We start from the raw sequence: 12,500 nt of genomic DNA, 5'->3' as shown, positions 1-12,500 counted from the left end.
ACTTGCGCACACGGCTGCGCAGACAGACCGGCCCGCAGTTGCCATAAGGTGTTGTTGAAAAGTTTCATGAGGTGTAATTAGGGCGCTAAGGACAACAGAATTGAGGAAGTCGATAAGAAATAAGGAAAAACTGCTCGAATGTCGCTAAAATGTGATAGGGATGGGTAAAAAACGGGCGTGATAGGGGAGGTAATGGCGTGCAGCGGGTGTCATGGCAACCGCGGCCCAGCCCTCTGTCGGCTGAAGCCCAAACTGCGCCATTTGAGTTGACCGCTGAGGCCCGCACGGAGGCACTGCTGTGGGAGCTCTTGGCCGCGCAGGAAGTGTATTTACCAGTGACCTAACAGTGATATAGTAGTGGGGATCATACTAACGCTGCGGTATGGAGTCAGAGGCACCCGTAGGCGGCATGCAGGCTAATGGCGGCTCCAGCGTGGACTGTGACACTTCCTCCACCGCCGCCAACGTCAATGCCGCCCCGACCTCCAGCGGAATCGACCTGCGCTCCATTATTAACCCATGTAAGCTACCTGCGTGTTACCTACCCGACCCTCACCCACACTCAATAGTTCCTTTACACTGACAACCCATCCCTACAATGACAACTATCAGTATTAATTCCTGCACAATTTATTTAAGCCAGAAAGTGACAAATTATAAGTTACACAGTGTCACAAGTCGAAAACTGCCATATCCGCCCCAAATCATCGTTTTATTTTTTTATATATTCATTTTTTCTGTTCCCACCCAGAATATTGAGATGATATTCCCTTCAAATCAATCATCATCCTTCCCTGTAGTGACAGTTAACCTCAAAACCGAAAAGAAATGGTGAGAAAATAGATATATATACCTTGTGATGAAGTGGAACATTGCGATTGTCAAAATATTAATCCCGTATCGTATCGGAAACTCCCTAAAGAATTTCGTTAATTCTGGCTCAGTTGTAGCTCCAGTATCTTAAAATAATAATAATAATAATAATAATAATAATAATAATAATAACATTGAAGAGTTGAGAGGAAGGATGGGACTGGAGTGTATTGGTGTTGTGATGAGGAGGGGTAGATTGAGATGGTTTGGGAGGAAGGATGGGACTGGAGTGTATTGGTGTTGTGATGAGGAGGGGTAGATTGAGATGGTTTGGGAGGAAGGATGGGACTGGAGTGTATTGGTGTTGTGATGAGGAGGGGTAGATTGAGATGGTTTGGGAGGAAGGATGGGACTGGAGTGTATTGGTGTTGTGATGAGGAGGGGTAGATTGAGATGGTTTGGTAGGAAGGATGGGACTGGAGTGTATTGGTGTTGTGATGAGGAGGGGTAGATTGAGATGGTTTGGGAGGAAGGATGGGACTGGAGTGTATTGGTGTTGTGATGAGGAGGGGTAGATTGAGATGGTTTGGGAGGAAGGATGGGACTGGAGTGTATTGGTGTTGTGATGAGGAGGGGTAGATTGAGATGGTTTGGGAGGAAGGATGGGACTGGAGTGTATTGGTGTTGTGATGAGGAGGGTAGATTGAGATGGTTTGGGAGGAAGGATGGGACTGGAGTGTATTGGTGTTGTGATGAGGAGGGGTAGATTGAGATGGTTTGGGAGGAAGGATGGGACTGGAGTGTATTGGTGTTGAGGAGGGGTAGATTGGGGGTAGGGTTGAGTGGCAGACCGAAAAAGACCTGGAACGAGGTCATAGAGTGTGACCACAGGGATAAGGGACTGAATAGGGAGGCTGCCAGAGATCGAGCAGCATGGAGAGCCACCATTAGATGACTAAGGCCGACGCATTCATGTTGGAGCCTTTATAAATGATACGAACCGATATTGTTACATCACATCACATACCACCACACCGCATCACATCACACCACCACATGACATCACACCACCACATGACATCACATCACATACCACTACACCACATGACATCACATACCACTACACCACATCACATCACATACCACTACACCACATCACATCACATACCACTACACCACATCACATCACATACCACTACACCACATCACATCACATACCACTACACCACATCACATCACATACCACTACACCACATCACATCACATACCACTACACCACATCACATCACATACCACTACACCACATCACATCACATACCACTACACCACATCACATCACATACCACTACACCACATCACATCACACCACAACACCACATCACATAGCATCTCACCGCATCACATCACACCACATCACGTAACCACACACCACATCACATAGGATCACACCGCATCACATCACACCACATCACGTAACCACACCACATCACGTACCACACCGCATCACACCACATCACGTACCACACCGCATCACACCACATCACGTAACACACCACACTACATCACCCCACACCACATCACGTAACACCATACCACATCACCCCACACCACATCACGTAACACCACACCACACCACATCACACGACAGCCTTACTAGTTTTATAAACAAATCCCTTTGCGTGGTATTGAAGTGTAATTAGCCTAGAATGACCTATATCACAACCTTGAGAGTTAAAAATTTCACATATGTATACTTGGTCACATAATAATAATAATAATAATAGAAATAATAATAATGATCTGTTTATCTCTTGCCAGACATCTCAATCCCATAAGGGGTGGCCACAAACAGATCGCCTCCATGTCGCCCAGTCCCCCGCCATTTCACTGAAGTGCTCCCAGCTCACACCCCCCTCTCATAACCTCTCCATTGTAATAATAATAATAATAATAATAATGTCGCTCAAACTTATAGATTTTACCTAAAGATATTTCCCCAACAGAGAAATTATTATTATTAAAGTGTAAATGAATTATTGATTGTTATATGCCCTAAAAGTTGTTATAGACACCTAAAGAAATTATCGACTCAAAAGTGTAAAGGAATTATTGATCGTTATAATCCTGTGTAAAGGAATTATTGATCACGTATGCTTGTGCCACACCCTCACGTACTGTACCGTGCCACACTTTTCGTACGCACAAAGTTACGAACAAATCTGATCGTAACTAAGATTATTTTTTTGCAGTATGTTCTCATCGTTAGTTCGATATAAATTGAATTTTTAGACATTATTATTATTAGTATTAGTATTACTATTACTATTATTATTATTATTATTACTATGTTATTATTACTACTACTATTACTGTTATTACTATTATTATTATTATTATTATTATTATTATTATTGTTATTGTTATTATTATTATTTTAACTACTATTATTATTTATTTCGTACATCATGAGCTGTATTTACTGGGTCTGATTATAGTACCGTGAGGTGGAGGGGGGAAGAGGGAGGGGGAGGCCAAGGATGAGATGGAAAGATGGAGTGGAGATGTGTATGAGAGAGGGGGGTGTGAGCCGGGAGCAGGGCTGTGAAACGGCAGGGGACAGGGCGAAATGGAGGCGATTTGTTTGTGACCACCCCTTACGGGATTAAGGCTTCTGTTAACAGGTAGATAATCATAGTATATTTACGAATAATTTTTTTTACAATATTTACGAGAGGAGAATGGATATCGTATCTTATGGGGAAATTATCGTATCGGGAAAATTATTGTATCTTATGGGGAAATTATTGTATCTTATGGAGAAATTATCGTATCTTATGGGGAAATTATCGTATCTCAAGCAGCAAATATTTACCATGAGAATACGGAAAATATTCTTTGTAAAATAACCATTAGTAAGGAGGACGTATTGAAAGAAATTAATAAGTTAAAACCTCAAAAATCGCCAGGTCCGGACGATATATATGCAAAAATTATAAAAGAAACCAAAGAAGAATTATGTCAGCCACTTTTAACGTTATTTAATGACTCTTTAAGTTCAGGAGAAGTTCCAGAGGCGTGGAAAACCGCAAACGTAGTGCCCATCTTTAAAAAGGGTGATAAATCAGCTGCGTCGAATTATCGTCCGATAAGTCTAACGTCAATAGTAGGAAAAATGTTAGAGTCAATTTTGGCAAATAAGATTAGAGAACACTTAGAAAGATTTACTCTTATAAACGAAAGTCAACACGGATTCAGGCAAGGACGATCCTGCCTCACAAACTTCTTGTCATTCTACTCGGAGGTCTATGAGGCAGTAGATAGCGATAAAGCTTACGATGTTATTTATCTGGACTTTAGTAAAGCTTTTGATAGGGTCCCACACGAAAGGTTAGTTAGAAAGGTTCGAGCACACGGTATAGACGGCGATATCTTAAAATGGATAGAATCCTGGCTGAAAGGACGAAAGCAGAGAGTATTAATAAATGGAACTAAGTCGGACTGGGGATTAGTAACTAGCGGTGTACCACAGGGTTCAGTACTCGGTCCCTTATTATTTATCATATATATAAATGATCTAGACTTAGGAGTCAATAGCAGAATCAGCAAATTTGCCGACGATACAAAAATAGGGCGTATCATTAACTCGACTGACGATTGCCATTACTTACAAAAAGACCTCGATACATTGTCCAAATGGTCTAAAACTTGGCAAATGGAATTTAACGTTGAAAAATGTAAAGTACTTAACGTAGGCAAGACCATTGGAGATACTAAATACAGCTTAGATAACAAAGAAATTAGCAAATTGGAATGCGAGAGAGATCTAGGAGTTATGATTAGTAACGACCTTAAACCTAGACAACAGTGTATTAATGCGAGAAATAAAGCAAATAGGGTCCTAGGATTTATTTCGAGAAGCGTGAGCAATAGATCATCTAAAGTAATACCGGTACTGAAACTTTATCTAGCATTAGTAAGGCCACATTTAGACTACGCAGTACAATTTTGGTGTCCTTACTATAGAATGGATATTAATTCGTTAGAAAATGTACAGAGAAGAATGACTAAAATGATACATGACGTCCGGAACCTGTCATATGAAGACAGACTGAAAAGACTAAGTCTGCATTCGCTAGAGAGGCGTAGAGTAAGGGGAGACTTAATTGAGGTTTTTAAGTGGATGAATGGTATAAATAAGGGAGATATTAGCAAGGTACTTAAAGTGAGCATACAGGATAGAACTAGAAATAATGGTTTCAAACTAGAAAAATTCCATTTCAATAAGGAAATAGGTAGAAATTGGTTTGGTAATAGAGTAGTAGACGAATGGAATAAGCTACCTAGTAAAGTAGTTGCTGCCTCTTCCATTGAGAGTTTCAAGCATAGGCTAGATAAGCATATGACAAATAAGGGGTGGATATAGAATAAAGAAAATCTTATAACCAATACTAATTCAAAAAAAAAAAAATTCTTTTCAGGTTACACTATGATAGTCTCTATTCTCCTTTCACACTTTCCTGTAAAATGTCCACGCCAGTTTTTCTATACGGCGTGGGGTTCTTTCTGACTTTTTCCTGCCGGCTTCGGCTGGAGGGTTTGGAGGGCGGGGGAGAGCCTTCTTCTTTGCTATCCTTATCTCATTCTAGTAGTTCAGTTACTCCTCTAGGAGCTGCCTAGCATGGGCCAACGGGCCTACTGCAGTTATCCTCTCTTCTTATGTTCTTATCTTATTGGAAATTATCGTGTCTTATGGGGAAATTATCGTATCTTATGGGGAAATTATCGTATTATTTTTTTACGATGGAAGAATGTAGTATCGTAGAGGAGACTCCATAACACCTTTTCCTTGGCGATTTATTCAAGTAATTAATATCCCCTGGTTTGCTTGTTTAATGGCAGTATCAACCCCTAACACCTCTCCCTTAGCGATTTATTCAAGTAGTTAATATCCCCTTGTTTGTTTATGCCTTTTTCAGTTTCGACATTGCATGAACAACACACATGAATATAATAACGGAACAGAATCAGGAATAAATCGGTAAGGAAGAGGTGTTTGTGTGATGTCATTCCTCTCTCTCTCTCTCTCTCTCTCTCTCTCTCTCTCTCTCTCTCTCTCTCTCTCTCTCGTATCTATCTCTTACTCTTACCACCACCACTACTACCACCACCACCACTACCACCACTACTACTACTACTACTACAGTATTTTGCTCTAAGTAAATTATTAATAAGTAATTTTTATTGTTCGCATATATGGTGTGTGGAGTGGAAGACTGAGGGTGGAGGTGTGGAGAGGTGGTGTGGAGAAGTGAAAGACTGTGTGTGGTGTGAAGTGGAAGGTTGTGTGAGTGGAGAGGTGGAGGAGTATAAGGGTGGAGGGATGGAAGTGTGCAGAGGTGAAAGACTGTGAGTGTGGAGGTGTGAAGTGGAAGGCTGTGTGAGTGTGGAGAGGTGAAAGACTGTGTGTGTGTGTGGAGGTGTGAACTGGAAGGCTGTGTGTGTGTGTGTGTGGAGGTGTGAAGTAGAAGCTGTGTGTGTGTGTGTGTGGAGGTGTGAAGTGGAAGGTGTGTGTGTGTGTGTGTGTGTGTGGAGGTAGGCAGGTGGATGCAATCGAGTGAACTTTGTGGTGGACCTTCAGGGAGATCCACCCTCCCATACCCCCCACCCACCCACTGCCCCCTCCCTCTCCCCCAGCCCACCCCCCACCCACCCAAATGACCTTACCCCTACGCACCCACACCACCTCACCCCCCCACCCACACTCCTTACTTTCCTCCCCCATCTTCCATACCTGTCATCATTCCCCCTCCTTCCTCACCTCCCCATCTTTCCCCCTCCATCCTCTCCTCCCCACCTCCCCCTCCATCCTCTCCTCTCCTCCCCATCCATCACTTTTCATCTCCCCCCTCCCCTCCCCTCCCCTCCCCTCCCCAACCCAAGCAACGAGTTCTGTTCCCGTGCTGGTCAGATAAATAATAAAATAATAATAATAATAATAATAATAATAATAATCTTAGCCAGTCTATTCAACCTTAACTCGTGTGTGTGTGTGTGTGTGTGTGTGTGTGTGTGTGTGTGTGTGAGAGAGTAAAAAATATATGCAAAATAAATCGCTTCCTCAAAGGTGTTACGAAATACTTTAGGTACTAGGAAGCATAGCCAAGAAACCTAAGCTTACATTTATTATTATTATTATTATTATTACCCTATTATTATTATTATTATTATTATTATTATTATTATTACCCTATTATTATTTTGGTTACTATTATTATTATTATTTATTATTAAGGTATTATTATTATTATTATTGTCATTGTCAAACAAGGGAGCCAATTCAGCCTTGTTGACACCAATTTAAGGTCGCGAGAGGCTGTTAAGTGGAGGGGGAGGTGGAGGGGCAGGGGGGTGGTTTGGGGTGTGGAGGGGGGGTGGAGGAAGAGAGAGAGAGAGAGAGGGAGGGAGGGAGGAAGTTGAAGAGGATGTTTGAGATATGTGAGAGAGAGAGAGAGAGAGAGAGGATGTGAATGATAGGAGGGGAGGGGGAGTTGGATTGGGATGCGAGGGAGGGAGGTAGGAAGGAGGGAGGGGAGGGGAGGGGTGGAGGAGGGTAAAGGAAGAGTGAAAGTGATGGAAGGGAGGGGAAAGGAAAGGGAGAGGTGGAGGAGGAGGCGAGAGGGGTGTGGAGAGAGAGGGGGGGGGGAAAGACACAGCAGGGTGTGGGAAAATATGAAGGACTGAAGATAGTGAAGCAGGTGTGTGTGTGTGTGTGTGTGTGTGTGTGTGTGTGTGTGTGTGTGGCAGTAGGACAGGTTGTGTGTGTGTGTGTGTGTGTGTGTGTGTGTGTGTGGCAGTAGGACAGGTTGTGTGTGTGTGTGTGTGTGTGTGTGTGTGTGTGTGGCAGTAGGACAGGTTGTGTGTGTGTGTGTGTGTGTGTGTGTGTGTGTGTGTGTGTGGCAGTCGGAGATGTGTGTGTGTGTGTGTGTGTGTGTGTGTGTGTGTGGCAGTAGGACAGGTTGTGTGTGTGTGTGTGGCAGTAGGACAGGTTGTGTGTGTGTGTGTGGCAGTAGGACAGGTTGTGTGTGTGTGTGTGTGTGTGTGTGTGTGTGTGTGTGTGGCAGTAGGACAGGTTGTGTGTGTGTGTGTGGCAGTAGGACAGGTTGTGTGTGTGTGTGTGTGTGTGTGTCCTTAATCCTACCTCCATGGTGTGTGTGTGTGTGTGTGGCAGTAGGACAGGTTGTGTGTGAGGCAGTAGGGCAGGCGTGTGTGTGTGTGTGTGTGTGTGTGTGTGTGGCAGGTACGGTTACAGTCAAGAATTCCTGTTTGTTTGTACCATTGTTTGTTTTCATATAAGGTAGGGATGAGTCTCCTTGGTTACTAGTCAGATCAACCCTCCAGTCTGACTACACTTGGCCATCAACTGATCTGAAAAGGTTGGGGATGAGTTACACAGACACACACACATACACACACTCTCTCTCTCTCTGTCCAGTCGAGTACGTGACTGTGTGTGTGTGTGTGTGTGTGTGTGTGTGTGTGTGTAAGTAGCTTCGTCATGACTTCACGTGATATAAGTCACCACCACCAGCACGCATTTCCTTCCCATCCCATCCCATCCCATCCCATCCCTTCCCATCCCATCCCTTCCCTTCCCTTCCCTTCCCTTCCTTTCCCATCCCTTCCCTTCCTTTCCCATCCCTTCCCTTCCCTTCCCTTCCCATCCCATCCCTTCCCTTCCCTTCCCTTCCCTTCCCATCCCTTCCCATCCCATCCCTTCCCTTCCCATCCCATCCCTTCCCTTCCCATCCCTTAAATACAACACTACTCATCATTCACATACATTTTTCAACGTGGAAGGATAGATATAAATAGGTAGGTGGATAGATAGATAGTTTAATAGATACAAAGGCACCGTAGATAGATAGATATGTGGATAGATAGCCAGATATTAATAGAGAGAGAGAGAGAGAGAGAGAGTGTGTGCAGGCAAGGTTGTGTAAATACATTAGCCTAAGTGAGGAATGATACCTATTAAGTGTGTGTGTGTGTGTGTGTGTGTGTGTGTGTGTGTGTAAGAGAGAGAGAGAGAGTACTGGCAAGGTTGTGTAAATACAGTATGTGAAGCGCATTACCTGTTAAGTGTGTGTGTGTGTGTATGTGTGTGTGTTTGTATGCATATATGTGTGTGTGTGTGTGTGAGAGAGAGAGAGAGAGAGAGAGAGTACTGGCAAGTTTGTGTTAATACAGTATTGAGGCACGTTATCTATTATGTGTATGCATGTATGTTTGTGTATGCATGTGTGTGTGTATGTGTTAAACAGGTTCGTCCCAGCTGACTCTGCCTGTTGCCACCCGCCCCACCCCTCCTCTCTCTCTCTCTCTCTCTCTCATTGCCTTTACAGCGTGTATTCTCGTTCGTTAAGGACTCTCCCTAACACCTTTTCCTGAGCGATTTATTATTGGATATGGGTGGTTAGTATTCTTTAGTACGCTACTTATTCTGAGTGTGGCGATATTGGAAGGATTTATGTAACACAGAAGAAGACAGTAAGGTGTAATGAGCAAAGTAAATCGCTTAGGAAAAGGGGTTAGGTAGCATTATGCAGAGTATGGTGACATTGGAAGAATTAATGTACCCTTAACAGAAGAGGACATTAAGGTGTAACATAAATCGCATAGGAAAAGGTGTTAGGGAGCTTTATGCAGACTATGATGACATTGGAAGAATTTGTGTAACAGAAGAGGACAGGTGTAATTTTCCAAATAATTCGCTTAAGAAAAGGTGTTAGGGAGCTTTATGCAGAGTATGACAATATTGGAAGGATTTATGTAACACAGAAGAGGACAGCATGGTTTAATAAGCAAAGTAAATCGCTTAGGAAAAGGGGTTAGGGAGCTTTATGCAGACACTGGCTATATTGGAAGGATTTGTGGAACAGGACGTGTAATTAGCAAAATAAATCGCTTAGGAAAAGGTGTTAGGAAGCTTTATGGAGAGTATGGCGGTATTGGCCGGATTTATGTAACGAGTGTACAGTAAGGTGTAATAGACCAAGTAAATCGCTTAGGAAAAGGTGTTAGGGAGCTTTCATCTACATAAAAAGCTGTCGTGTATTCAGATCATGTAAAAATATTTGCTTATCAGAAGGAAGCTCCCTAACACCATTTCCTAAGCGATTTGTTTGCTTAATACCCCTTACTATCCCCTTCTGTTACATAAATCACTTCAATATCGCCATTAACGTACAAAATGATATTAACCAGTCATAGCCAAAAATGAATCGCTAAGGAAGAGGTGTTAGGGAGCTTCGTGCACATAAAGATACGGTAGCAGTGATAGGGAGGTGGAGAGGTGAAAGATAAGATAGTGAATGAATGAATGATTTGTGTATTATTATTATTATTATTATTATTATTATTATTATTATTATTATAGTATTATTATTATTATTATTATAGTATTATTATTATTATAGTATTATTATTATTATAGTATTATTATTATTATAGTATTATTATTATTATTACTATTATTATTATTATTATTATTGGTTTCATTATTATTATTACCGGTATTATTATTATTATTATTTTTACAATTATTATTATTGTTATTATTATTATTTAGTGGATTTTTCAACATTGTAACATTACGAGAAGATTGATTTTGAGAGAGAGAGAGAGAGAGAGAGAGAGAGAGAGAGCATATATTCTAGTAAATCTATTTTTGTCACCACCCAGTGTGTAGTTAAGATCAGTATATAAATGAATTATGAATTAGGCTGTAGCGTCAGAGATAGATAGACTCTTAGATAGATAGAAATAGATGGCTGATAGATAATGGCCCGATAGCATGTGTAGGTAGGATAGAACACGATAGATAGAAATAGATAGCTGATAGATAGAAATAGATAGCTGATAGATTGAAATAGCTGATAGATTGAAATAGCTGATAGATAGAAATAGATAGCTGATAGAAATAGATAGCTGATAGAAATAGATAGCTGATAGAAATAGATAGCTGATAGATAGAAATAGATAGCCGATAGATAGAAATAGATAGCTGATAGAAATAGATAACTGATAGATAGAAATAGATAGCCGATAGATAGAAATAGATAGCTGATAGATACTGGCGTGATAACATGTGTAGGTAGGATATAATACGTAAATAGCGGTGGTCCAAACATTCTCTCTACCGATTTATTTTTTTGATATTGGCATTCATATTTTGCCGTGTGTGTGTTTGGCGAATAATAATAATAATAATAATAATGGAAATATATAAAGTTAGGCGGGTGTGTAGGCCGGTGTTGCCAATCCAGCGATGTTGCCAGATTTACACAAAAGTTTGAATTTCTCCTCATTTTCGTAACGACTGTTTTTTTCAGTTCACGTTTAAAAAGAGTAATTTCGAGTTTTTTTGCTCAACTAGAAAAAGTACTTGAGAATTACTGAGAGAGAGAGAGAGAGAGAGAGAGAGAGAGAGTTTCCGTTGAAGTTCTCGTTAAGGAGTAATGGATTTTTAACTGAATAAGGAAAGTACTGAGAGAGAGAGAGAGAGAGGGGAGGTAGATAGGTACCTTAGGTTAATAGATAGATAGATAGATTTGAATCTGACCCGTATTCTCATTTGTTAAGGAAGCTCCCTAACACCTTTTCCTAAACGATTTATTTTGCTATTTCTCATTAAAAAAAAGTAATTTCCAGATTTTTAGTTCAAGAAAAAGTACTCCATGAAGCATTGCTGAGAGAGAGAGAGAGACATGTTCCGCTCTGGCTCCGTTGCGAGAGAGAGAGAGAGAGAGAGAGACATGTTCCGTTCAGGCTCCGTTGAGAGAGAGAGAGAGAGACATGTTCCGCTCTGGCTTCGTTGAGAGAGAGAGAGAGAGAGAGACAGTGTGACGTGTTCCGTTCTGGCTCCGTTGAGAGAGAGAGAGAGAGACAGTGTGACGTGTTCCGTTCTGGCTCCGTTGAGAGAGAGAGAGAGTGTGACGTGTTCCGCTCTGGCTTCGTTGAGAGAGAGAGAGAGAGAGACAGTGTGACGTGTTCCGTTCTGGCTCCGTTGAGAGAGAGAGAGAGAGAGAGAGACAGTGTGACGTGTTCCGTTCTGGCTTCGTTGAGAGAGAGAGAGAGAGACAGTGTGACGTGTTCCGCTCTGGCTCCGTTGAGAGAGAGAGAGAGACAGTGTGACGTGTTCCGCTCTGGCTCCGTTGAGAGAGAGAGAGAGAGAGTGTGACGTGTTCCGCTCTGGCTCCGTTGAGAGAGAGAGAGAGAGAGAGACAGTGTGACGTGTTCCGTTCTGGCTCCGTTGAGAGAGAGAGAGAGAGAGAGAGTGTGACGTGTTCCGTTCTGGCTCCGTTGAGAGAGAGAGAGAGAGAGAGACAGTGTGACGTGTTCCGTTCTGGCTCCGTTGAGAGAGAGAGAGAGAGACAGTGTGACGTGTTCCGTTCTGGCTCCGTTGAGAGAGAGAGAGAGAGAGAGACAGTGTGACGTGTTCCGCTCTGGCTCCGTTGAGAGAGAGAGAGAGAGAGAGAGAGAGAGAGAGAGAGAGAGAGACAGTGTGACGTGTTCCGCTCTGGCTTCGTTGAGAGAGAGAGAGAGAGAGAGAGTGTGACGTGTTCCGCTCTGGCTTCGTTGAGAGAGAGAGAGAGAGAGAGACAGTGTGACGTGTTCCGCTCTGGCTT

The 12,500-nt window shown here is 42.3% G+C and overlaps 2 protein-coding genes across 3 annotated transcripts in view; one reads left to right on the top strand and one right to left on the bottom strand.

Moving 5' to 3' along the window:
- The window catches only part of LOC145409769 (uncharacterized), a 265,348-nt gene that overhangs the window by 155,323 nt on the left and 97,525 nt on the right, over window positions 1-12,500 (bottom strand). The gene's annotated exons all lie outside the window — the stretch shown is intronic.
- The window catches only part of Rtnl1 (reticulon), a 59,100-nt gene continuing 46,882 nt past the window's right edge, over window positions 283-12,500 (top strand). Inside the window, exon 1 of one of the 2 annotated variants that reach the window (XM_080280076.1) lies at window positions 283-521. In XM_080280076.1, the coding sequence (XP_080136202.1) occupies window positions 383-521 (139 nt within the window). In that variant the 5' untranslated portion in view covers window positions 283-382. The remainder of the gene's footprint in view (window positions 522-12,500) is intronic. The other variant, XM_080280077.1, reaches the window with a different exon arrangement.

Source organism: Coenobita brevimanus, chromosome 83, assembly GCF_032717465.1.
Source record: "Coenobita brevimanus isolate Jiangsu-jjx chromosome 83, ASM3271746v2, whole genome shotgun sequence".
Taxonomy (NCBI): Eukaryota; Metazoa; Arthropoda; class Malacostraca; order Decapoda; family Coenobitidae; genus Coenobita; species Coenobita brevimanus.
Note: the sequence above shows the minus strand (reverse complement) of the source record. Positions and strands in the feature narration are given on the sequence as shown.